The sequence below is a fragment of the Notothenia rossii genome, assembly GCF_949606895.1.
Source record: "Notothenia rossii genome assembly, chromosome: 9".
Taxonomy (NCBI): domain Eukaryota; kingdom Metazoa; phylum Chordata; class Actinopteri; order Perciformes; family Nototheniidae; genus Notothenia; species Notothenia rossii.
This window is the reverse complement of record NC_136907.1, coordinates 54,207,002-54,233,911: the sequence shown is the minus strand read 5'-3', so window position 1 is coordinate 54,233,911 and position 26,910 is coordinate 54,207,002. Positions and strand designations below refer to the sequence as shown.

The 26,910-nt window shown below is 40.1% G+C and overlaps 4 protein-coding genes across 4 annotated transcripts in view; 1 reads left to right on the top strand and 3 right to left on the bottom strand.

Moving 5' to 3' along the window:
* Positions 1–4: 4 nt before the first annotated feature.
* ptchd3b (patched domain containing 3b) lies at positions 5–3,716 on the bottom strand. Its single transcript, XM_079649423.1, has 4 exons — positions 2,708–3,716; positions 2,507–2,628; positions 2,286–2,431; positions 5–1,804 (listed from the first exon to the last, which is right to left on the bottom strand). The coding sequence occupies exons 1-4, from the start codon at positions 3,425–3,427 to the stop codon at positions 285–287; spliced, it is 2,508 nt and encodes an 835-aa protein (XP_079505549.1). The 5' UTR covers positions 3,428–3,716; the 3' UTR covers positions 5–284.
* A 932-nt stretch (positions 3,717–4,648) lies between these two features.
* LOC307018757 (ras-related protein Rab-18-B-like) lies at positions 4,649–9,905 on the top strand. The gene is made up of 7 exons (XM_079649164.1): positions 4,649–4,848; positions 5,240–5,295; positions 5,416–5,477; positions 6,545–6,617; positions 6,840–6,958; positions 7,768–7,834; positions 8,506–9,905. Exons 1-7 carry the CDS (start codon positions 4,781–4,783, stop codon positions 8,676–8,678), a joined length of 618 nt encoding a protein of 205 aa, XP_079505290.1. The 5' UTR covers positions 4,649–4,780; the 3' UTR covers positions 8,679–9,905.
* A 3,509-nt stretch (positions 9,906–13,414) lies between these two features.
* LOC307019910 (general transcription factor II-I repeat domain-containing protein 2A-like) lies at positions 13,415–14,995 on the bottom strand (the record flags this gene model as incomplete). Its single annotated transcript, XM_079651010.1, has 2 exons — positions 13,415–14,273; positions 14,370–14,995. 2 exons carry the CDS (start codon positions 14,993–14,995, stop codon positions 13,415–13,417), a joined length of 1,485 nt encoding a protein of 494 aa, XP_079507136.1.
* Positions 14,996–17,977: 2,982 nt separating this feature from the next.
* LOC307019909 (uncharacterized protein) overlaps positions 17,978–26,910 on the bottom strand; it is a 9,972-nt gene continuing 1,039 nt past the window's right edge. Inside the window, exons 2-5 of the mRNA XM_079651009.1 lie at positions 25,551–25,596; positions 20,359–20,536; positions 19,918–19,951; positions 17,978–19,695 (exon numbers count right to left, since the gene is read on the bottom strand). Of these exons, the coding sequence (XP_079507135.1) occupies positions 19,380–19,695; positions 19,918–19,951; positions 20,359–20,536; positions 25,551–25,596 (574 nt within the window). The 3' untranslated portion in view covers positions 17,978–19,379. The remainder of the gene's footprint in view (positions 19,696–19,917; positions 19,952–20,358; positions 20,537–25,550; positions 25,597–26,910) is intronic.

Below are 26,910 nucleotides of genomic sequence, written 5' to 3'. Positions count from 1 at the left end.
CAGTTTTATTATTTACAAAAATATAAAATGCGTATACTTTGTTACAATGAGCCAAAATGAACAAGCTTTACACTTCTGTCACGGAAGACTAGTTTTAAATTATATTCTTAAGAACTGACAAAAAACTAATATTCAAGTATTTGAGCAAACGTCTCAGAAAATGGTAAAATGTTCTCGTAAAAACATCACATTATTAGAAAAGTTGTATCATTTAAGTTCACAAAAAATGTGCAGATTTCCAATTTCTGTTTGACTTTGCATTAAAAAACTTGGAATCCCGAAGTTTAAAACCACTTCCCAAAGGCCCCAAGAAGAGTCAGAAATACTGGAATAAACACTAATCCGTGGAGCAGGCCAAATGTTATCACAAGAAACACAATCTTGAAGAACGTCCTAAAGATGTAACTCCCGGACATGGACAGCACCAACACTCCTAAAATGGTAGATAGTGCTCCTTGGAGTATTGGATATCCTAAACGGGCCATGGCATCGATCGCTTTCTCATTGACGTCACTCTTAGGGCTAGAGACGAAAGAATATGAAATATGTGCGGAGAAGTCTACCGAAAAACCGATGCACATGACCAAGTTGATCATGGAGATGGAGTCCAGGTTTACACCCCAGAGTGCCATGAACCCTGTCACACCAACAATGACTGAGCAAATTGCAAAAGCCACCCAAAGGGAACAAAGAGGGCTGGGTATTAGGATGAGCGAGACGACTAGCATCACCATCACAGCCACCATGATGGTTTGAATGGTGTTGTCCATAATGACAGTATACTGGTCAAAGTAGATGAAAGCAGGGTGGTACACAAGTAGATCTACTTGGCATTCCTCTGCTGTTTTCCTAAGTCCAATCATCATGTCCTTCGTGGATGCATTGTTGAGTGTCTGAACAAAAAATCGAGATGCCCGAATCTTAGTATCCGCTGTGAAGTTGATGTCATGTTTGAACATGGCGTTGAGTTCTAAGAAATATGGCAGATGTGTTAGGAAAGACTCTTGAAAACTTATATTAAGATTACTGGCATTAGCATACTGTACAAAGGAGAGAAACCAAGCCAAAGTGCCATTGACAAAGTTCAAACTCTCAAAATGTGAAATGCATGAACACAGATGCTTCTGTTCGTCTGTATCCCAGTATGCAAATGGTTGCTTCACTGCTACCATTACGTTACAGCTATATTCGGCGAAGTGTTGCCCTTGATCGTTGCAGTACTTGATGAGGTATGAATCATCCAAAGCCAGATTCCTGATGTCGAGTCCTTCATTTAAGTTAAAACAGCCAAAGATGCTAACAGCCAGATAGCCTGCGTAAAGGAAAAATACACAAACTTTTGTCGATTTATGAGTCAAAAACGGGCCGTAGAAATGCGCAAACATGTGACTCACGACCCCCGTTTCCTCCTCTTCAGTGATTCGATCATAGCTCCCCCCAACACAACACATGCCAAAGGCTTTAGAACTCCTGGAGGGTAAGTCTTCAGGGATGTTGGCGCAGGTGAACCAGTGCTTGTTCTCTGCTTCCCTTTGTCCGTTCAAAGCCATACACGCCCCCAGGAAGGTGATGCTGTACAGATAGCAGAAGCAAATAGAAATCCCAGCATACAGGCAGAAGGAGCGGACGGAACCAAAGGGCGAGCTGCAGCCCAGAAACAGAGCCAGCGCGTCGGTCAGGGTGGTGATGGTAATGGAGACCGCAGCATCCTTGTAAGTGTAAGCCAGCCGCTCGGGGACGCTGTCCAGAACACTGGTCCTCTGCCAGCAGGAGATCATGACGAACATATCATCCAGTCCAATACCTTTAGATTAAACAATCAGAGGAGAAAAGATTTACGCACAAGGGAAATAGGACCCTTATCTACTTTGTATTACATTATCTTTTGGCTTTGTCATTTTAAAGGGCATGGGAGTACACCCCGCTTCTTAGCTATTTAACTACAAAGGAGATGCACTGTATTTCACTTTGACCACTTTCAAATGCAGGCTGTTCTGATTTGTGTATTGTTACTGATCCAGGCAGCCATTGGTTTCCATAGTAGACTGTATATTGGACTACCGTATTGAAGCCTCAAATGTGGCATTTTGACCGTCGCCCTGCTGTTTTTTTGGAACCATAATTGATTTGGATAGGAGGATGGAGTAACTAAAAGCATTTAACGAAACGTTACGAAACTTAACTTTTTGGGTTAACATGAAGTTGTTTTGAGCACACTCTAACTTTGATTCAGCATTAGATGGTGGAACCTCATGGGCCTGGATGTTTTACAGAACATAACTTACCTAATATCATGAAAGGACAGGAAGCAACTGTCATGACAAAAGGTTGATCCAGCAGCAGCAGTAGTCCAAATCCACTCAGGACTGCCAGACCTGTGGAGAGCACCCCGCAGGCTGCCACCCACACCTTCGTCCTCACATTATCCAAACTAGAAGAAAATCAGACATTAAAAACAGCTAAACATCCGTACTGCACCGAGATGGTGAGCAGATGTTCTACCAACCTCCAACATGATATGATGGAAAACGTGATGGCGATAGCATAGGTGATGGAGAACAAATGGATGACAGACCCTGGAGACTTTTCAAATTCCCACTGCATCGACATGGAGGTGGAATAAGAAACCTAGAAAGAGTATTAATACATATTACATTACATAGTCTACATACTAAATTAAACTAAAACGGGTTGATGTTCTGCTTACCTGAATGTCAGCTGATGATATGTTTGAGACTAATTTAATGAAGCTTTCCAACCAAAGGTCAGTCTTTGTTTTGTTGTCTTCACGTAAATAGTAATAGAGCTGTATGGCTTTAGCACTTTCAACTACTGTGCTCTCATTAAGTAATTTCACATTCCCTAGACTCAAATACAAAGGAAAACTCCTAGAATTTGAGTTATACCATGGAAATGTCAAATTGACTGTGTCTATATTGCTGGCATTGGTTTTAATAATGTCTAAAATGTCATTGGAGGTGCAGGATCCCATCACCTCAGCACACACATCCACATATTCAAATGACTGGTTGTCAAACTGGACCACCATACTTCTTACTTGAAAATCTAAGTGTAGGATGTCCTGCAGTGACTCCACAGTCAAAATATTCCTGTAATTCGTAGCTATGAGAGTTGCGTAATTCCCGTCCGTGCTCAGCCTTAAACGCGAAAACGTGGAGTCATTTCCAGTAAAAGTTTCTTGGATGTATTTCCTCTCCAGCTTGGCTTGTCCATCGAAAGGCGTGAACTGTTCTTCGATATCGTTTGACATTCTGTCCTGGAGAAGATAAAATCCACTCCCAAGACATGTCGAGAAAATAAGAGGGGCAATCAAGAACCACCAAGGATGAGATCCGATAAAATGACCCATCATCTCAAAGCAAATGCGCAGGGGCCTCTCAACGCAATCTGTGCGTAGTATGGCCATGGCTGTAAGAATTTGGATTTCTGAGGAATATAAAGTAGATGCTCCTTCTCTACTGTCGAGGGTTGTGTGGGTTTTCACAACCAGCTGTATTTATTGTGCTGCAGACCATTTTCAGCTCCTTCATGTAATTAGATTTACATAATTACAGGGTTAGCCCACTCTGTAATGAAAAGAGGCAGATGAGGTTTGAGGAAAGGCTCAGTCAAAGAGCCTATTGAAGGACGGTAGGTGAAGCATGGCTCACTGGGTCCATTTAAATTCTTATACTGTCCATTGTTTCCAATTGCAACACCCCCAGGTGATAACTTCTCATGGTTGAAGCAACATTCAACTTTGGGGCACTCAAGGTCTAATGAATGTAAAGGCACAGAACAAAGCTTTTATATAATGAATGAGGTTTGTTTTCCCTTTGTTTTCTACCTGTCAATTAACAATACCTTCTGGTGTGGTAGACTTCCTTCTCTTCTTTTATCAGTTTTATGGTAGACTTAGTCAACTAATATGCAGAGTTGTTTCAAATAAGAAAAAATCATAGACACAATTAAATGAGGTATTCAAAAAGTACGAGGAGAAAAAAGTAGGCACAACAAAAGTAATACGATTTTAAATTATAATGGTAAGATACAGCGGCAAGAAAAAGTAAGTGAATCTTTTTTAATGAACCTGTAACCAGTATACATTTGTTCCAAAAATATAATCTGATCCTCACCTAAGTTAAAATAATGAACAACGAACACAATCTGTTTTAATTTATAGCACACAAATTGTTGCTTTGTACTTATCCATATTGAAAACATTGTTAAAACAATCACAGTGTAGGTTGGAAAAATTATGTGAAGCCCTAGACTTTAACAACAACTCGGTTAGGAGTTAGCAAACCTTGTTTTAACAAGTGAACAAGATTAGAAGTGTTGTTTGAGCTATTTTGACTTATAATAATCACTTTTTAAATATTTTGAGTTTGCTATTAACAAAAAGCATCTGCTGATGTGAAGCATGCCTCATGCCTTTTACATGTTTAGACTAAATAATCAGAATACAATAAGAACATAATGTTTTCCTATTTTTCTTATTTCATTTATTTATTTAAATAATACTACGACTATTTTAGACAAACTATAAAAACACTGTTGAAACAGTAATAGCCCAAATAAAATGGACAAAAACTATTTTATTTTATCTTATTTTCAAACGACGTGATCCTCCGTGACGTCACGCATCGAAGCTTGGCCGGAAGTTGCGTGAACAGCAGCCTGTCACCGGAGCTGCTAGCCGCCTGCTGCTCCAAAAACAAGTAAAGTTCACCGAAAAAAGCGTCGCCAAGTGCAGGTTAAACTAGCCCCTTTTAGGAATATGGATGACGACGTGATAACGACTCTGAAGCTGTTGATAATCGGTGAAAGTGGAGTCGGGAAGTCCAGGTTTGTAGCAAGCTGTTAGCTAGCCTGTTGTGAATGTTGACATTCTTCTTATTATGTAAGTTTATTACACAGCTGTTGCTAAGCTAACAGCTAATGTTGTTGATGTCCTTTTCCTGCCAATGTAGGCCACATATTCACTGTTAACAAGTTGACAATTAGGTGTCCGAAAATGGCAGCGTCATATAGGCAGCTGTAAAACTTCCCCATAGGATTTTGGTTTTTGTTTCCTGATAGGGATGCTGCTGCTCATTTCAACATTACAACTGTGTAGCTATTGTACTGTGCTTGTAACTGACAGAGGGAAGGGTTTATAGAGTTTGCAGTCACCTCACAAAAGCCTAGTGTGCTGTATGTCTTGCTTATAGCCTTGTTTTCTGTATTCTCCCAACAGTCTTCTCCTGAGGTTCACAGAGGACACCTTTGACCCTGATCAGGCAGCAACAATAGGTTTTTAACTTACACACACATGTACATCAACACATGGTTCAACACAGAAATATAATTTAGAAGGTGCCACCATCAAAGCCTTTTCTCTTTACTTTTTGTCTTCATTTCATTAATGATCAGGTGTGGATTTCAAAGTAAAGACCCTCTCAATAGATGGAAACAAAGCAAAGCTCGCCATATGGGTAAGAAATAAGTCATTATGTCACTGTCTACAGTTTAGTCTTTGTTGTTAGGAAAAACCCGATGATGTACGTGTTTTCTCCACAAGGCGGAGACATTGCACAGCCAGACTCTCATAAAGAAACTTTAACACTTTTCATGAGGCATACAATCCAGATGTCCAATGTAAAAACACTACCACCATTCTCAGTGAGACCATAACCCAAGCCCAAAATACTGAAATGGCATACGGTTTATTGTTGAGAAAATTAGAATAATAATTGAGAAACAAGTGTGCCGGAGGATGCCAGGGCTCAAAATACATTATGAGAAAGAGGACGGCACTTTGTAAAGTCCCATGTTTAATGGGCTGAGGCAGGTGTAATACTTATAATGCATGTACTTTAACAATTCATATTTAAATAATAATAATAGTGAATTTTTAAATGTCTGATTGGATTAAAACTCATAAATACAATATATGCTTTTTAATTACCTTCTATTTTATTGAATTTCGTTATATCTATATTGTCGAATTTTGGTCTACCAATCAGCAAACTCATATATATAAAAAAATAGTAATTCCAATGCCTGACTCATAATATTCCCTTCTTTGTGCCCCGGATGAATTTCAATAAAAAGAAAAGTAAAATAAATTGATATCTTTTCCTGCATTTATATGCACCATACTCTAAAACAAGCAATACAATCATTCTCAGACACTTAAATGCTGTATAGTCTCCTAACTTCCCCAGATATCTTCAGGCTTGTCCTTCAAGCCAATAAAATCGTATTTTGATAGAAAATAGAACTACACAATGAAATGTAACTTATGTTTTTGCAGCTCTGCCAGTTCCATAACGTGCCAAGTCATCCTGTTTTAAACATTAGTTTGTGAATAATTCCCTTAAGAATAAAGATTTGCAAAAGAGTTCTCAGGCAGTGGCCAATTTCACAGCGGGACAGTCTGAGACCTCGCACCACTTATTGGAAAAATGATGTCTGTGATTGTGGACACATGTAGTTTTTAAATGCTTGGTGTTATGGAACTTTTTGCTGTTGATAATCTTAAGTGTTTTTACTTTGACAGGACACAGCCGGACAGGAAAGATTTCGCACCCTGACACCCAGCTACTACCGCGGTGCGCAGGGAGTCATACTCGGTAAACAGTGATGTTTATAAAGCCTCATAACCTGTTCTAAACCTGACCTAGAAACACTTTCTCTCTTACCAGCTAACATATCATCTTCACTCTCTCGCTTTAACACTTTCTTTACACATTTTCTATAAGTCACAGCCATCAGATTACAGCAACTTCTAATACAAATGTTAATAATAAAAGGACTCCTTTTCCTCCTTTTCTCTGTTTGCATGGTTTTGACAGTGTATGACGTCACAAAGCGTGAGACATTTACGAGGCTTGAAAACTGGCTGAACGAACTGGAGACCTACACAACACGCAATGAAATTGTAAAGATGCTTGTTGGGAACAAAATCGATCGGGTGAGTCTGTCTGACACATTCAAAACTGGTTAAAACCGTTCACATTGTTCCATCAGCCAGATCCTAGATATCTGGTCATTTAGTAAACTGAAAAGGCTTAAATTCAACCAAGAAGGTATAATATGTAAGGTTTCCGCATTAAAAACAATTAATTGTTTCCAACATTATTCATCTTTGAAAACACATGCTGTTGTATCCCCTTTGAGCATGCGTCCATGTTTGGTTGTCTGCCAGAAAGTGACTTATTTTATCACAATTTAAGATCGATTTTTAGGATACACTTTAACGATGTATGTTTTATTTCTACTTCATGTTATAACCAGAGCAAAATAAAATGAGCAAACTATTGCTTTATTCAGTGTTTTCACAGGTTTTGTTTACCTTGTTTTTCTTTTTTGAGAGGAAGAGACCTCTGCACATAATTTGGCTCCTGGTAAAAACATCTAGAGTGTCTGGATCTTAAGTCAACAGAGAAACAAGCTGAGTAAATGTTAGCAGTTAGCTTGCAGCCCATCCATCCTACATCCGCCAACATATTTTATACACGTTTTTACCAGTTATGCTCACTGTGTCCTTTTTGTTTTGGAAATAAGGAGACCTTTTTTTGGGATAATTCTGCTCCTTCTAAAAACCTCCTGATTGGTCAACAACAAATTCCACAATCCAACGCTACTTTACGACTACTTTACGACCTCTCAGGGCAGAACACAAAAAATAGGTCCTTTGCTTGTGCAGAACAAGACTTTTAATCCGTCAACATGTGTATTCCTCATGGAGAAAATAACATAGGATGTCTGTTTGTTTTTCAGGACGACCCTGAAGTGGATAGAAGCGAGGGCCTGAAATTTGCTCGGAAACACTCTATGCTTTTTATCGGTAAGTATACATGTCAGACATGCTCATATAAACTCATAGAGCCATAACATGAGGCTTACTGTAAAGCCATTAAAACGTACTTACTGTCCTTAAAAGGCAGAACTGTAATTGTGTAGTTGGACCAAAAGAAGTCAAAACATCACTTTAGTAAGTCATGCGTTTATTTTTGAGTTGTTTTGTGTTTATACGGCTTTGGCATTTTGGAGCCTCTCTAGCGTTGCGAGAGGCTCCAAAAGAAGTGCATTATGATTCAAATCTAGCGGGCTTTCATTTATCGGGTCCATGTCTACACGTGTTCCTGATTCCCATCGCCTATCTGCCCCTCTCTGGGAAATTACGTTAAAGTTTCTGCAGAGTTTCCATTTTAGAACAGCTAAATTAAGGGTTTCGAAAAAGGGTTGGGCAGCGAAGATGTTGTGGATAAATCCGCTGTCATGATGTCTTCATCCCACTGGATATGACTCTGGCTTCTTAAAATGAAATCATTTTCTATTCAATAAGTCATATTGGCAACACATGGTTAAATATTTTTAAGTTTTACGACAGGGTATCCTAAAAATATATATATTGTCCTTTTTTGGGTTTAAAGGGGAATTTCTTTGGTCATTTTTCATCTTTTCTACCAGGTTTTTTTGCTGATAAATCTGGGTAACCCTCTTTCTTTTGTACAGAGGCCAGTGCAAAGACCAAAGATGGCGTCCAGTGTGCCTTTGAGGAGCTTGTGGAGAAGATCCTCCAGACTCCAGGGCTGTGGGAGAGTGAAAACCAGGGTCAGAAGGTCCGTCTGGGGGACCAAGAGCATGGTGGTGCCAGGGCATGTGGAGGATACTGTTCCATACCCTGAAACTTGAAAAAAAACAACGACATCAACAACTGACAGGAAAGAATACGGAGCAGTAACTGATATATTGGATGTGGAACTGAATGAGTACTCTAAAAAAAAAAAAAGTTTGTTCTTTTGGTCGAAAGGACTTTTTGCTGTTTGCACACTTCCTTTTCAACCATCATCTGTCACCACTTTCTGTTAAAAACATGAATGAAAGTATCCTGCGAAAAAAAAGCCTCTTGCCTAAGGAAGTATAGTGTTTTAAATTGACATGCCAAGTGTACGTCATCTGAGTTCATGTCTGGTTTGAATTTAGCTTATTGGCAGCAGTGATTCTGTTGTGCATTAAGGCATCAGGTTAATAGCATAGTGCCTGTTACGTGAACCAATTTGTAGGTTACAGCATATAGCAAATTTACCCCAAATGATGCATTATAATCAATACAGACATCCCCTTGATTCCTTTATTGCAGGATTGCTTACACGTTGTGAGCTTTAAATACCAACTTTATGTAACGGCAACAAACGAAATGTTATACAAGATGTTTATTTGTACGTTTTACTCTATATATTGCATCACTTGAATCAACTTGTAAGTCATAATGCACCACAACACTGTGAATGCTCGCTGATTACACTATGGACCACAGTAATTTACACCAAGTAATTTTTGCTCATCCAATTATTATTTGTATTTATAGATGCTTTAAAGAGAATCAATTTCCTTTCTCTTATCATGATATATGCAAACCAAGTAGCCATGTTTTAGGACTTCCTGCTATCTGTCTGTCCTGACCATAATTTCCATAAGGTTTACAGAATTGGAGCTGATATAATACAATATTTTCTTATACTCTCTTCAGCTTTTTTGCCTATTTGACCTGGCAACACATTTAATTTAGCCCGTACATTTGTTTGCTTGGGTTTTTATTTAGCCATTTCTGTGTGGTGTTGTGGTCCATGTAATGTCCCAGCGACGTATTGAAGGCATTTCTCACACCTTTATAGTATGAGAGCATTCCTAAGATCTTCCTGTCTTCAGAGTTGATTCGATGTATTGTTTGCTTGTTGAAAATCATGCTGAGCGTTTTATCCCTGACCTTTTTGTCCTGTTTGCTGTGAATTATATTCAGCAAATTGTAAAAATGATATTATCTGCCTTAACTTTGAATGATATGTAGGCTACTAGAGTCATGGCCCAGTAACGTTTGTATTGTTTCAAACTGAAATAAATGACAACCTGGAGATGCCGTCTCTCAAGACTTATTATTGTATCGCAATTTGAGAGCTGAGCACGTTGAGTGGAATCCCATAATTAAAAGCAGGTTACAGTGGAAACACAAGTGACTTTCTCTTTCCAAATTACTTTATTGATGACTAGCCTGCCGCACATGCTAAAATATTGTCTGCACAAGATGTTAAAAAACAGACTGGAAAAATCCTGTTAATCATGTTTTGTAAAATAGTCCCAGAGGACTGCGTGTGATTACAAGTTTATGTTTGGTGTCAGGATGTCCCCAGTTGGAGGACGCTCACCACAAGTCTCTACCAGACGTTTTTCTGAGGTTTATCTTGTTCTTTCTATTTCCAATATCATACGTTTTTGGCAGTTTACCCCCATATTGAGGTCAGAAAATTCCTGAGCTCTCATTTGGCATTTGATTTTGTGTTTTTACATCGAAAGCAGATGACAGTTGTGGGTCTGGCCTATCAGAGATGACAAAATACTGAAGATTTAGTTCCTAAGACAGATATCCCATTGTTTTTGTGAGCAACCTGCCTTATTTCATTACAATACATTCCATTTTTCATCAGGAACTTTATCAAAAAGTTGAACTTGCATAATCGTACGTTTAAGGCAGTGGTTCTCAAACTTTTTCTGTCAGGCCCCCCCTTTGGAGAAAAAAAAAAGTCGGGCCCCCCCAAAACGAATAATCAGGCTCAGTGGCGGCGCCAGATATTTATTTTGGGGGTGCTGTGGGGTAGCTTGACGTTTCATAGAGGGTGCTCAAACATTTAGGGTTTCCCATTAATGTACCGGTCGCTACAGTGGAATTTTCTACTGCAACAATCCCCACGCAAATACACAACGTACCCGCGACTGTTACAATGAAGGCTCGATATTCAGCTCACGGCATATAGGTGTAAGCAGGGATAAAGTGCTATTTTTATAGGTGATGTGTGGACGTCACATAGGGGGGTCCGGGGGCAAGCTTCCCCGGGAAGATTTATTTTTAAATATTGAAGTTAAAAGCATCAATCTGGTGCACTTTGAGAGCGAAAGGAAGAGATCTATGGATACATCTCTCAACACCCATATGAAACAGAAATGTAAACAGATTTACTTTTTCTTGATGGATATTTTACAAATCACCCTTTTAAACTTTATTCTTGTTTTACTGTCATATAGTATTTCATACCTGTTTTTCATTTATTCTCTTATTTTTTTATAACTATAATGATCATATAAACGTGTGCCTCGGAAATAATTATTTACATTAATGGTGACCAAAACATTTGAGACCCACTGAGATAACACTGAGAGAGTCCTTTAGCTCTCAGTCTGACAGGAGAGGACTCTCCTCCACTTTGTTGTTGAAAAAACTCCTTATATCCGTTAGCGTAGCTCGCTAGCACCAAAAGCTAACAACAACGATCTCCAGTACCGGTGCGCTCTCTCTCTCTCACGCGCACACAAAATGGCTCGTTCCACACACACACACAGAGCCGAGCTTTAATGAAACAGAGACCCAGACGTAATAGTACTGTACTGCATCATATTATTTTCGAATCAATAATTTTTCAAATTCTGATTTTTATTTAATTTTTTTTTTTAATCTTTTTAAAAAAAAAATTATAACCATTTTTCCTCCTGGTCTCTCGCGCCCCCCCTGGCATGCCTCTGCGCCCACCAGGGGGGGCGCGCCCCCCACTTTGAGAACCACTGGTTTAAGGCCACAGCAAATATGAGCTATAAACATACTACTAACATCACATTTTAAAGGTACGAGTGTACCAGTATGTTAGGCAGGTTCATTAACATAAATACAATATAGTAGCCATTCATATTCATTCATTCATATTTATAATCACTTAAACAAAAAATATTCATTTTTTCAACATGCTTGTAAAGGTAGAAAGGTGTCGAAGGGTATTCCGTTGAAGCCCCTTTATTCCTTGCCACTGGAGCTTTTAAGTTGCTGTGATAAGCAGTTAGCTTGTAACATGTAACGTTAGCATTCATTTGGCTTCATGGTGACCTGATCAATGTACTTTTAGCTTTGTTGTTGCTTAGCGAACCTATATGACAAATGTTGCTTCAGTTCCAGAATCGTTGGCAACTTCACAAGATGTTGATGTTGGAAGCAGGTTGCTTTGGCTGGAGTTTTGAACAATTCGGTTTGAACAGTCTTTAAGCGCATTCACACCGCAGTACTTTTCCCATAGAGGTTCATGAGAACTTAGTTCATCACAGCGCCATATAGACTGAGAGTTACGTCATCTCCGTTCACTCCAATGGACCACTTTTTTACAGCAATGGCGGATCGTGGAGCCTCTCAATCGTTCCCCGGAAGTTAGCGCCAAGGCTAACAGAGCTGTAGAGTTGCAGCATAATAGCCCGTTCGTGAAGGACTTTTAAAGGTAAGAAGAAGTTTAAAGATTTATATTGCGGATATTATCAGTACATCTGATTCAAATTAACATGTGTATTAAAGGATGTCAGTGGATTATCCCTAAATTAGTAGATTTAGGAAACGTTTACAGATAACAGATTAAGCTAGGATACCATACCATAGTACCGGCATACACTATACCAGGGGTCACCAAACTTTTTTCTCTGGGGGCCACATTATTGTTCCTGACTGTGATGGGGGGCCGGGGCCGAGTCAGCTCATTGTGTAGAAGAGATTACTAGCCCGGCACAGCCATCCCCACTACTACTTCCACACTACCTTATCAACACTTGATTCCTGTCACATATTTGTTTACCATCTTTACTAGTGGTTTACAAAAGTAGCAATTGAGTCTTCACACTTTGCTTTAATTTGAAATACCACAGATATTCCATTTATTTGTTTTCTAATAAAAATAACATCAAATCTGTCAAGGTAAGAAACATCTGCCTAGTTGAGGTGATTGACAATGGCAAAGGTGAGTTCAAAATTATAAATTATAGGTAGGCCTGATGATGATGATGATAATAATAATAATAATAATAATTGTGTGCAGCACTTAATAAAGGTCAAATAAATAGGCCTATAAAATAAATAAATAAATAAAAAACATCAAAATTATAATAACATGAGTAGGCTAATAGAACTAGCTAACTCTTATGCCTATCCAGGTGAGCATGTTCAGTTAACATTTTGTTTAGGTCAAGGTGAAAAGGACATGAGCAGTGTAGGCTCAAAACTAAAGCACAACAATAATACAGAATAATGGCAATCAAAATCAGTAGCCTATATGTAGGTGAACTGGATTTGTACTTGTTGATGAATTGTGCTGTCTTTGGGATGGGATCAGCAACAGCAATCTCCTCTCCTCACTTCAGAGTGCCTTCTGGAGCCCTGGCATGGAGGGATGACGGATTGAACACAAGAAGCACCATATTCAGTAAATGGCAAGACATGCTGCTGTCTGCTTTTCTCTGTGACATAATTTTACAACATATGTAGCAAATTAAAAAGAGCCTTCACATTTCATATTTATAGCAATTAAAATCAGTAATTGTTAAAATCAGTGTGCTTACCGTATCAGTGTGAACTGTGTGTTTGCTTCTGGCTGATGAGAAGTTCAATGTCTGGTTGCAGTCCAGTGGTAGCCAGTCTCAAGGTCTGATGCAAGTGTTTATCTGTGAGTCTGTTCCTTGTTGTATTCTTGGTTTGCTTCATGCGGGAAAAGGTTTGCTCACAGATGTAGGTGCTGCCAAAAACTGTGGACATCTTCATTGCATGCTGTTTGATGTTTGGGTAGGTTTCCCCTGGGAGCGAAGCATAGAACTCAATGAGACTGTCAGGCTTGAACGCATCTTTAAGGATATCACAATTCTGCAACTCGGCTAGTTCAAACTGAAGAGAGGGATGGGCATCATTTATGTCAGCAGCAAAGGGGTTCTGGAACAAACGTATTGCTTTACCGTTGACATGAAGCTCACGGAACCGCACACTGAACTGCCCCTGCAGCATTTCCAGTGCATCCTTCCACTTTTCGACTGGGAACGGGACAGGTGGTTTCTCAGCGCAGTAGCTCTGGGTGGCAGGGAGATGCGTAAAGTCCAGCTTTTCGACCTGTCTCACAAGCAGCACTAGTTTGACCTCGAACGCTTTGATGTGGGAATACAGGTCACTGATTAGCTTCCCTTTGCCTTGGAGCTGCACGTTAAGGTGGTTTAACAATTCAGTCACATCTGTTAAAAATGCGAGGTCCCATTTCCATTCTGGCTCGGTCAGCTCTCGTACCGTTTCACCTTTAGACTGCAGGAAGGTGTTGATTTCGGGTAGCAGGTCGTAGAAACGGCGCAACACTTTGCCTCGGCTTAACCACCGGATTTCTGTGTAGTACAGCACATCCTCGTAGGCAGACTCAAGCTCGGAGAGGAAGGCCTGGAACTGTCTGTGTTTCAGACCATTTTTTCGGATGTAGTTGACACAGTGCACAACCACCTTCATAACAGACGCCCACTTCAAAACTTTGCAGCATAGGGCTTGCTGGTGAATCAGACAGTGGACTTGTAGTGGGGGGGTGAGACCTCGTTCCTCGAATTCGCTGTTCAAGCGCCCTACTAGCCCCCTTGTCGTGCCAACCATACTAGGTGCGCCATCCGTAGTGATGCTGGCAAATTTACACCAGTCTAGACCCAACTCTTCCATTGTTTTGCACACTTGGACAAAAATACCCTCTCCTGTTGTAGTTCCTTTGAGGCTTTTTAGTGCTGCCAGCTCCTCAGACACTTCAAAGCTTTCGCTAATCCCACGAATAAAAATGAGCAGTTGTGCTGTGTCCTGCACATCATTGCTCTCATCCATGGCCAAAGCAAAAAACTTGAATTGTGACGCTTTCTCGTTCAGCTGCTCATAAACGTTGTCCCCCAATTCTTCTACTCGCCTGGTCATAGTAGTCGCGGAGAGACTCACACCGTTGACTGCCTCTCTCTTGTCGGGACACACCTCCTCGGCCACAGCAAGGATGCATTTTTTAACAAAGTCCCCATCAGTGAAGGGCTTCCCATGGGTAGCTAGTATGTGAGCTACCTTGAAGCTAGCTCGAACAGCAGCGTGGTTTACCTGGGTTTGGCGAATGAATGTTTGTTGTTGTGCTGCCAGTCCGCCTTTCATTCTGCGAATTCTGTCTGCTCTTGCTTGCCCTCGCAAGCTAGCAAAGTCACTGTGGCGGGTTTCGTGGTGACGACGAAGATTATATTCCTTGAAAACCGCCACACTCTCTTTACAGATAATGCAAACGGCACGGTCCTTATACTGAACAAAAAAATAGTCGTTGGTCCACTGTTCTTTGAAAATTCTGCACTCTCTATCAACTTTTCGTTTAACGTTAGCCATTTTTGCTGTCCTGAACACTGACAGTTCTCTACGCGTGCGTTGTCTGTCACTCACTTGATCTCCAAGATGTCGGGTGACGACAATTCGGCAAATATAGTGCATTTTATTTTATAACTAAATATAATTTTTTTAACTGAAACAAAATCAACAAAATACCAAACGCAGACATGTTATTATTTTCCAAAAATCAATTTGAAAAAAATAAGCCATGACGACTTTTGGGGATTTGCCTCATAGGGCCGGTTCAAGTAGTGGGGGGCAGAGGGGGTGGGGGCCGGTCAAAGGGGGGTGGCGGGCCGGATCCGGCCCCCGGGCCGTAGTTTGGTGACCCCTGCACTATACCATAGTGGTTGAATACACAGTATTAGGAAACACTTTATACTTACTGGACATGTTATACTCATTACATACTGTTTATAAAATATGACCAAGAATGTGAGACAACTTTATAGAAATTCATTTCACATCTGTTACTGATGCCATTTCTCATACTTTGTTAAACTCACAAATAATAAAGTTCCATAACTTCAGTTGGGAACAAAGACCACACCTTATCTCCCCAAGGCAATTTCCCATCCAATAGGTGTGCTATATAGGTGTGTATAACCCTTTCTCCTGTCTGTTACTCCCTCTTTCAGCACAAGAACCAGAGGGGGATTCAATGGAGCCTGAATACCTGCATTGAGACCCTCACCCTGCACCCTGAGTCTCAACTCTGTGTTTTTCAAGCCTTTCCCTGTTTTTTTGTATTAAACAAAACATTAAGCTTTCCCAATGGTGTAGTTTTCGTTTTGTGAAAACGTGCAAATGCAGTGTTTGTATATAATAACCTCACATATTTTTTGCTGTTGGTCGTGAAATTGCTAGTGCTGACTTGAGCCAGCCATTTTTTCCTCCGCTCTGTGTCAGTGGGGAAGCCGTACATTCGTACTCCTTTCTCGGAGCGATTTGAGCATCCCCAGGCAGCACAGCGAACCATGGTGGCAGCACAGCAAACCAGGACAACACGGAGGAAAAGGCACAGACAAACTGCATGATATGCTATTCAATGTTTATTGAATTCCATGTATTTGCAATGGATCTTCCTAAAATAACACATTTAACATCATCATCATCATCATGCTGCTGCTGCTGCTGCTGCTAGTCCTTTGATAGTCACCTGTCGGTCTCCTGTCCTTTCTGAAAGCCATAAAGATGACATTAGTCATTTAGATAACTTGTGTCCTCAATTACCATGGGATTACTGAAACTACCATGAATTTAAGAAAATGGTAGAAATGAATCTAATCTGAATTTTGAAGCATTCCTTTAGATCCCCTCCCTCTAAATATATCAATAAACATTAGAAAGTGATGCTCCTGACTAACATACAAGTTTAAGAAGATAATATTGCTTTTAAAGAATTAAAAGCTATAAATAAACCGCAACAGGCTCTTTAACCAAGGCACTGTTAGCCTAACATGTAAACTAGTTGTTCACACTAATCCTAATATTATCAATTAATATTAGCAAATTCTATTTTATTTTTTAAAACATATTGATGTAAATACATACACATATCGATTTGTTGTATAAATATTGTAAATCAAAACCTTTATTCACTAATAATTACCAAAAATCGTAGTTCTATCTCCTGTTATCAATGCATTCACATTGCCCGCCATGAACTTCCGGGGAACGATCCTCGTCTGCATGAACCACGTGACGATAACCGTTTTTTGACTTCCGCTGTCGTAACTCTTCTATCTATATGGCGCTGGTTCATCAGAACTCTTTAGTTCTGATGAACTAAATACAGATCGCGTTCACACCGGAATAAATCCCTGGGGGTGGATTAGGCAAATGAAGCCGCTGACGTCACTTCTTCTTCTGCTTTGTAAACAGGCCGCAAACAACTTCACGGCGTATACTGCCGCCCAAAATCCCCGGCCGGAAGTCCCCGGTTGTTGGGGACTGGCTTCAGTAGAAGCAGCTTCCGAGTAAATCGCCAGAACGCCGACACCTCCTCATCTCCACCGCTCCCATGTTTTATTTTGTGTTGCCATAAGTTAGTCTCTCTGCGTTTCTGCGCTGGGCTAATGCTAATGCTAATAATGCTAATAAAATGGTGGCTTCACAACACTTTTTTTGAGTTTTACGGGGCGTGGTTTGCAATCCGCCCAGCCAATCAGAAATATAGCTTTTTTCTCACAAGAAGGCCGGAAAAGGGGGTAAAAAGGTTCACTGTAACTAATTTTAGTTCCGGCTCTTTTTGGTGTGAACGCGACATTTCGGAACTATATCGGAACTAAAGTGGGAAAAGTACTCCGGTGTGAACGCGGCTTTTGGTTGAATGCAGGCAACTGTCCATGTCGACAGCAGAAAAGTGATTTAGCTAGTTACAAGCTAGTTTTGAGTTAGCTTGTAAACTGGTTATTCAAAACAATCCGGTCGTAGTCGTCGTCTCTCAATTCACAATGTAATTCTTGCATATCTATCAAGTTGCTAATTGTAAAGAATGAGCTGCTACAAGAACCTCACAAATATAGCCCCAGCAGCCTATCATCTTTAGGGCTGCAGCAGATGAGTTCTGAGATTGCTATTATGCTAATGCTAGACTCATAAACTTCTAAATGTTCTACATTTTTCTCGCTAGTTTCTAATTAGGTGTTTGTTGTTTGGTGCTAACACAGTTAGCCTAGAGTCGGTCTGTAGAGCTCTTTTCAAAATGGAAACAATGAGAGCGGTAAAGTGAACCAAAACAGATTAAGGTGGGGTATGTAATTTATTTCAGAAACACTTTTTGTTATATTCCATGGAATGCTCTTAACATCCCGATAGCAATGAATATATGAAATGCTTTGACAATAAATATACATTCAACAAATTAATCTGTGGAAGCCCTAGCACTGTAAAAAACATGACCAATCATTTTAGCCGGCCCGGCTAAAATAACTGGATGGCCTACCTGCCTGTCAGCCTTCCATCTGTGCACAAATTTATCTCGTGCCCTCATTGTTTATGTGCGCGTTCGTGTGTGTTGGAGGAGGGGTTCTGTAAGGAAGTGGCAGGTTTTTTCCGGCTGTGTATTTTCAAATTCTAGTGCACTCGAGCTGGTTTCTCCAAAATGACCTACCCCACCTTAAGCTGTTGGCTAAAAAAGCTGATTTACTGACTTGTATCTCAACAAATGTGACTATCCAACCCAGTCTCACGGCATTTCGTGTTATAGTCACGAAATGAATCTATTGATTTTTGTTCACCAACACTGTTCTGTGTGATTTCCCCATCACACAGAACGATTTTAAAAGCAATGTAAATAATAACAAATTATTAAAATCACAGATTTCAGTATTCTGAGGCTCTGAGCCCCATTTATTTTCCTCACGGACGGCAAAAAAAGTCAGACATTATACAATTTAAAATAAAAACAATAATCGTGGCTCGATATTGAGTAAGAACATGTTTTTATGAACCACACAGCTTCTGGTCTTCCAAGACCCGACCGGACAAAAAGACGTGGTGCAGGCACGAAACACACTACCAATAGAAATACATTGCTTTTGAAATCATTCTGTGTGACACGAAAAAAATGGGAAAAACGTGATGGTGAACACGAATCAATAGATTACATTTATTTTGTGACTATAACACGAAATGCCGTGAGACTGGGTTGGCATTTCACTTAAATTCCTGTTGCCCTGCTCTATACCACCCTTCTGTCCACATTACAACCTTTTTAAAAAGCAATTTCAAAGTAACGTTGCTGCGAGTCCTACAATTGCACACATGAATATTGCCACTAAATACAGTTCAGTAAAACACAAGTATGCAGCTCCAGCCACGACAAGGCAATGATTTAAAGCAAGTGACTGGTCAAAAGATTTCACGTTGGGTTTATTCAAATAGCTGCTGTCAGATTTAAGCATTTGATGATAGTCCAGTCTTGTGGAAGTTAATATAACTTACTGCAACAGACGGCAATAGGAAGTCATTAGAAACATAAAAGTAGAAGATACTCAACTGCATTAGGTCAGTTTTTCCCTTTTACAAAGTAGAAATGATTGAAAATGTCAAAGTTTATCAGCTTTACAAAAGAACAGAGGCTGTACAGATATTGCTCAGCACTTAAGCATCTGGAATTCCTATATGGAACAATTGACCAGATGCTTTCATGAAATGCCTACACGCTGTTTGCCAGGGCCACATTAACAGTCTGGACTTCAGAGATATGGGAGGACTTCTGGATGATGCGGCTGGTGAGAGTGGGCCCCGTGGTGCAGCTCTGCCTCAGAGCCGTGTTGGGTCCTTTGACATGTATCCTGTCCAGGATACTGGTAACCGAGGTGGGACCTCGTGTGCTGCTCTGCCCTGTACCAGCTTTGGGCCCTGTCAAGCTGCTCTGCCCCTGGGCCAGGTTGGTAAGAGCCACGGCGGCGTGAATCTCCCTCCAGTCCTGATCACCTCGACTATGCTGACCTCGGCCCTGCTGCTGCTCCCTGCAAATAAATTTAAAAAAAACATTGATACAAAGCAGAAATGGTGCATTTGCCTTTTCATACGGATCCAAAATGATATGGGTGAATGAAGAGGTTGCGGTTCAGATTCAAGAAAAACTTCCAAGAGGGATTATGTAAGGTATTACTTTTCAAGCTCATGAAAGTTGAAGAGGGCAAAGAGCTGATTGGATTGCAGATTGAGCGAGGAATAATTTAACTTACCTGTCACATTTAGTTGACGTATAGTCCATTGTGTCTGTAAGAGAGAAGAAAAGAGTTCACCTAAATATCCCATGAATCTGTTAACTTGATAGCAGTGAAATTGCAAACAGGATAATCAATGTTGGGATTAGGCCTGTATGTTAGTGATACATAGGCCCAATTCCAAACACCCTCTCCCTTCCCCATTTAACTTGAGTTTGCGTGGAGGGTTGGCCACATTAAGTGCTGTTCAAAACCAAGTGTAACCCCCAGTTTCCACTGGGTCCGTCTGCGCCGCGTCATGGCTGCGTCGCGGTTTTGGTCTAGCGCCATGACCCACCGGACGCGTCCCAGAAGTGTTTCAGAAGAATAGCGTTGTGCGTGCAGGCTCGCAGTTTTGTTATTGATTTGGGTTTAATTCGGGTATTAATTAACTTTAAAACCTTAATATGTAGTTGTTACCTTCCACTCCACAAACTGCAGCGACTAAAAACCAGGCCTTGTTCTTTCTGATGTTGTCCTTGTAGTAAGCATTGGTTACATCATATAAAATAGTGTGTTTTTCCACTTCCATGATGAAAACCTCGTCGTCCATTGTGCGTATCATAGTGGAGGTGTTGTGATGAAGGAGGGGGGTCTGCTAAATTAGTATATGTGGGGGATGGGCCTGGCCCGGATGCTCACCTTTCCACTTCCTGCGAGGGGGGGCTGCCTGCCCGACCTTACGTTACGGCTGCGCCGTGGCAAAAATAGGATTCATCCTAATTTTAGAGAAGCGCTGCGCCGAGCCGCTTCTGGGACGCATCTGAGCCGTAACGCGGCGCGTGTGGTGGAATAGCACCCATTGACTAGAGTGGCCGCGATCCTTACGACCGCCGTAACGCGCCGTAACGCGGCGCAACGCGGCGCAGAAGGACCCGGTAGAAACTGGGGGTAAGCGTTGCATGGATTTAGTAGCTTAGACTTTTTAATTAATTGTCAAGTTTGTATATTGAATGGAACCAAGCAACAAGAAGAGGTTCACACAAAAATGGCACTAAAGTTTTTTTAATATTATTATAATGTATTATAGTTTAGTATATACATAGGATTTTAAACCTTTCTACACTCCATGTGTTTAACTGTAGGCCTATACGTTACAAAGATGGACAAAGATATTGATGGCTTTTTTGCTTCTTGTATATAATAATGTATATAATCTTGAGTCGTGGCTGTGCTTATTGCTGTGATCCTGGATCATAAGCCCTGGATGGATATCCTCGTGGATTCATCTTCCTATTATACACACATGCATTTCCAAACATTTGGACTACCGATGTTGCAAATGTATTATCTTTTCAATTTACACACGGCATCTATTGCAGGTCTGTCCGTCCTGGGAGAGGGATCCCTCCTCTGTTGCTCTCCCCGAGGTTTCTCCCATTTTCCCCTTTAAATTGTGAGTTTTCTCTGGAAGTTTTTCCTACGATGTGAGGGTCTAAGGACAGAGGTGGTCGTATTGTCATACTGATATTAACTGTGAAGTCCACTGAGACAAATGTAACATTTGTGATATTGGGCTATATAAATAAACATTGATTGATTGATTGATTGATTGATAAGGCCTCTTGGGAAGAGGTATCTCAACTTTTAGGGGCCTTAGTCCCTACTAGGTGGTCTTTAATTGGTCGGTTCTCATTTTACAGTTAGGCGCTTTCACACCAATCACTTTTCCCAGAACTTAGTTCCCCGGAACTTTAATTTCCTCGAACTATCTAGTAAATCGCGTTCACACCGGAATAAGTCCCTTAGGGAGACGCTGACGTCACTTCTTCTTCTTCTTCTTCTTCTTCTTCTTCTTCTTCTTCTTCTTCTTCTTCTTCTTCTTCTGCTTTGGGTTTACTGGCAGGCCGCAAACAACTTCACGGCGTATACGGCCCTGAAGTCCCCGGAGTTGGGGACTGGCTTGCCTTCCGAGTAAATCGCCAGAAGCACCGACACCTCCTCATCACTCCACCGCTCCCATGTTTTCTTTTGTGTTGCCATAAGATAGTCTCTCTCCTTTGGTGCGCTGGGCTAATGCTAATGCTAATAATGCTGATGCAAGCAAAGAAAATGATGGCTTCACAATTTTTTTTCAGAGTTTTACGGGGCGTGGTTTGTAATTCGCCCAGCCAATCAGAAATTGGATCCTTTTTCTCCCCGGGAAAAAAAGGGGTGAAAAGGTTTGCAAAAAAAAGTACTCCGGTGTGAAAGCGCCTCACTTTCTTCCTTTGAATAAAGCATACTTTCGTTTTTTTAATTTGCTAGTGAGCCATTTGAATTTTAGCGTTAATAAACAACATGTTTTGGTTTTATAAATCACTTTTCTCTCTTTTCCCCCGGTATGTTTAACTTTTTCTCACTTTCCTTTGCCCCTAGATATTTTGGGAATATAACACATGTTATAAATGTTTAATTTGCAGCATGTGAGTATGTAACTCTCAGGATGGGTTTTCCAGTGCCAAAAAGGTTTGCCTCAGTGAAGTGCATCAGTCAGCCTGTGCTCAGATTCTGTGGCCAAAACAAACGCAATGCTCTGTTTGTTTTAAGATTTTGAGAGGGGAAGAAAAATCTAATATCTGCATCATGTCAGGAGGTGTGGTGGCCCTGAAGTGCAAGTCAAAACAACATTTCACATAACACTACAGCATTTCACAAAACACTTCAACATTTCATAAAACACAACGACATTTCAAAAAACACTGCAGCATTTCACAAAACGCTACAGCATTTCACAAAACGCTACAGCATTTAACAAAACACTTCAACATTTCATAAAACACAACGACATTTCAAAAAACACTGCAGCATTTCACAAAACGCTACAGAATTTCACAAAACACCACAGCATTTCACAAAACACTTCAACATTTCAACTTTTATGGAAAGGGTATTCCTTCAAGCCCCTGTCACACTGTCCCGAAATTGACACCAGATTGACACACGAATATGGAATTGTGAATTTCGCACGAAGATGGCCCCGAACTTGGTCAACAGCCAAGCAACAGCCGAAGCAAGTACGATGCCTACAGAAGGCCACACGATGGCACCCGAACCACACACGAAAATATGGTCGTAGACTTTACTGATGATTTAAGTATCCAGACTCAACGTAAGAGCTTGTGCCTCTTCGGGGGGTGCTAACATTTAAACATACACTTTATTCTTTACTTTCTCCGTCTTTATATGTAGATTAGAAGATATTACTTATCTCCGTCATGTTGTTTCCATAGCAACAACAACTTCCTGTCAACAGGGTAAACTCGCCTTCAAAATAAAAACATCTAAATAAAACAGGAAGTTAATCTAAATTCTATTTAAAGGTCCCATGTCATGCTTTTCAGGTTATTACCCGTCACCTTGTGTGTTATGAAGGTTTTTATGCATGTAAACAGTCTGCAAAGTCACAAACCCTCAAAGTGCACCCTGTAGCGAGTAAAACTTAACTTAATCTTAAGGGAATATTTTAACAAAGGATATACATATGATGTTATCCTCTACATGCTGTCAACCCATCACCACATCAACATGTCCCAAAACATCAGCCGTTAGCTGTTAGTGTAAGGTTTTAGCGCTAGTATCCTGTTAGCTGTTGTGTTTTTAGTGTTTTGTCTATCTGTCTTTTGATGTTAATTACTCTACTCTCTCTCCAGGTGTCGGCACTTCCTGTCCGTGTGGCACCTGCTAGACTGATTGTTGTTCCCGCCCCTGATTGTGTCCACCTGTGCCCCATTACCTAATGTGTATATTTAGTCCTTCTCTCCCTTTGTCTGGTGTTGGTTCGTCTTGTGATGACGTTATCGCCATGCCTGTTTGCCAGAGATCCATGTTACATTACCTAGTAGAACCTAGTGATTCTATGGAGAATCCTAGTAGAGCCTAGTAGTCATTATTGATAGCTTTGGTTTCTTTACAATAAAGAATATTACCAAGCAACGGAATTGAGCATCTGAGTTCTTACGAGGCCATCGTATCAGTTAGCACACAGAGCTCACAGCTCCTCATATCTGTTCAGAAACTGGACAAAAGTTAAACATGTACAAACCGGGTGAATACAGTCGCTGCATTATTTCTGTCTGGATCATGAGTTGTGACTTCGGACGGAGCAGCTACAGCTTAGTTTAGCCTGATCGATCCGATGTCCATTCAGAAAACACGCATTTAAAAAGGTTTTTCGCCTGCCGTCTTGTCTGCACACTTGTCAAAGCAATAATTCATGGTTTTTACTAACCATACGGTATCAGTATGTTGTTACTTCGGCATTATTTTGAACCGTGTATTACAATGAAATCACGGTAAAATATGTTCATTTTGTTGTAATTGGTATCTACCATAGTATTTACATGGGGTTGGGAGATAAGCCCCGAATATTCGCATCGCTCTGATCACTCGAGTTTCACCGCCGCTGTCAGCTGTGTTTGCTCCTGTCATTCAAACGAACGCGCTGGAGAGGGGGGCAGGGCTTATATAAATATGTTGACATTAAAGTTGAAATAATACAAATAAAGTAGAAATGTTGGATCTTGAAAATAAATCAAGTGTTATATACTGAACAACCCTAGATAATCTCCTTTAGTTTTAGGTCTGTGTATCATATGTGAAACCTATTTTCCATTTAAGCTCTGGAATATGGCCTCTTTTCATCCGAGCAGATAGCAGCTGGTCAAAGAGATTTTTCTTCAGAGAGCAATAGACAGGGAAATTAAAGGGCCCGCTGTGAAACATAGTCTGTCAATGCTAACAGTCCGAAACATCCCCGTCTCTGATTCCTTCGGCCAGGCTGCGGCCAAGAGCATCTACATGCTGATAGTAAATCATCTTCCTGTTTTATACTTTTTTTGCTACTGAACGTCCCTGAGCTTTTTTCTCTTTAGACATAATGTGCTTTGCCAAGAACGTACTTCGGTACCTCTGATGTATTTATTACCAAAGAAAAACTTAGTTTTACCTCTGGTGAGTCTCAAATGTACAGCCAAGATCAGTTACAACTCAATGTTACAAGGGGTAGTGAAGTTTATTTATATAAATAAGGATACATCTTCTCATCTAACTTTCAAATATTTAAATTTGTATTTTCTGGAAATAACGGAATGCCTTACCATAAATGCTGTCTCATGTAAAATACTCTCAATGTAGAATGGCTACACCCTAAACCCTTCAAATGTCAATGGGATCCATGTTGGACAATAACGGTGTACTTGTAAAATATTGTTATACAAAGTCTTTTCAACTGGATATGAATTTGTGAAAAAGAGACTCCCCTCTCTGCAAGCATTTTTTTTTTTAAATGTTGGAAAACACAGTAAGGCCAGATATGTTTGAAATAAAACATGATTCTGGTCACATGTATGGCCCTCCTGCCTTTTTAAGAGGAATACTGAAGTCGATGTGAGTACCATATGATACTGTGTAAACACCATAACATTCCTGCTGAGTAAATAGTCACACCATTAAACTATACTATTGGACATTCACTGCCTGTGGGATTCAGACTGATTGATTAAAGTGTCCTTGTAAGACACAGTATAGTTGCAACACTTATTAGCCTATCACTAGACGTTCCCTTTAAGCCGTCTCCCGGGTGGAGACGTGTTAATGGTGGCTAGTGCCTGTCATGAATCTGGCAGCCTGACTTTCCACTTCACCTCCACAGAGGAGCTGTACTGGGTTACTAACACCCTTTATATGAACAGCAGGGATACATTTAAAATTTGTACAAACATTTCAACAGTGCTGGCCACATAGTAGGCTATGTGGTGACATCAACAAACCTCAAAATGTTCGGAAAGATGTTTGATTTAAAGTTAGCATTAACATGTTACAAGAAAGAGTGTAACATTTTTGGGAAATACACCTATATATAATTTCTTGCTCTGAGCCAGATGAGAAAAAGGATACCACTTTGACGGTTAGCTTAGCATAAAGACTGAAAACAGGCGGGAACTGCTAGCCTGGAAATGTCCATATGTATTTTAAAAGCAGCTACCAGTTAATCTCCTCTAAAGTTTACAAAATTAGAAGTTGAACCTTATTTTATATTATTTAAATCAATGTTTATAGTTCTATGTGCCTAGCTAAGGATTAGCCCAGCACATAAGTTTATGTTAATCTTGTCCTTTTTACACATTTTGAACAGATAAAACACATTATTTTAAAACAAATTATTGAGTTTTCTTTGTATTTATTGACAAAAGGAATGAGATGTTAACTAACTTTTAATATGCTGGTAGGTGGATTATGTTACCTTTGAACAAAGTCAAGCTAGCTGTCTCCTCCTTTGCTAAACTAAGCTAACCATCTGCTTGCCGTAGTTTAGTAAATTCAACAACTCTTGGTAAAACAGTGAGTAAAGTGATTTTTTCCAAAATGTCCAACAATTTTACTAAAAGTATTAGGGTAAACTAGAAACATTACATTCAAAATGTTACAAACATAAAATGATACTATATGAATAATAGTTTAGGCCACACGGTGGCTGTACTTAAAACTAATACCATTTCTAGTTAAAATGATAAATTATTATTCAAGTTACTAAAATGTAGGGCAAGTGGAGGTTAAAGTGAGTTTCCCGGATACAGATTAAGCCTTGTCACAGAATATACAAATATCCATTAAATATCTTTACACAGAGAACCAGGAAATAATGTTTGTCTGGAGAAGTGTTCTAAAATAATAATAAAAAAGGAACTTTTCCATGCCGTGTTGAGTATTTGATTGAAACTGATTGGGTGTTGCTTAGGAGTAGAAATGGTTTCAAAAATCTTTTCACAACTCCTATAAAGTAATGTAATTTAGATTGATATTGAGTAGAAAAGTAACACTCGGGAGACGGCGCCTGCCAAAGCGCACATGAGTCAGAAAAGCAAAGCTCAAACACCCTCAAACAGCGCAGGGAAAGCCAAATGGATAACTCACAGCTGAGTGGCAGCTCTGGAGTCTGACAATCCCTGTATGAAATGTCTTTGGTGCTTTACTGACAAATTGATCCGTTTT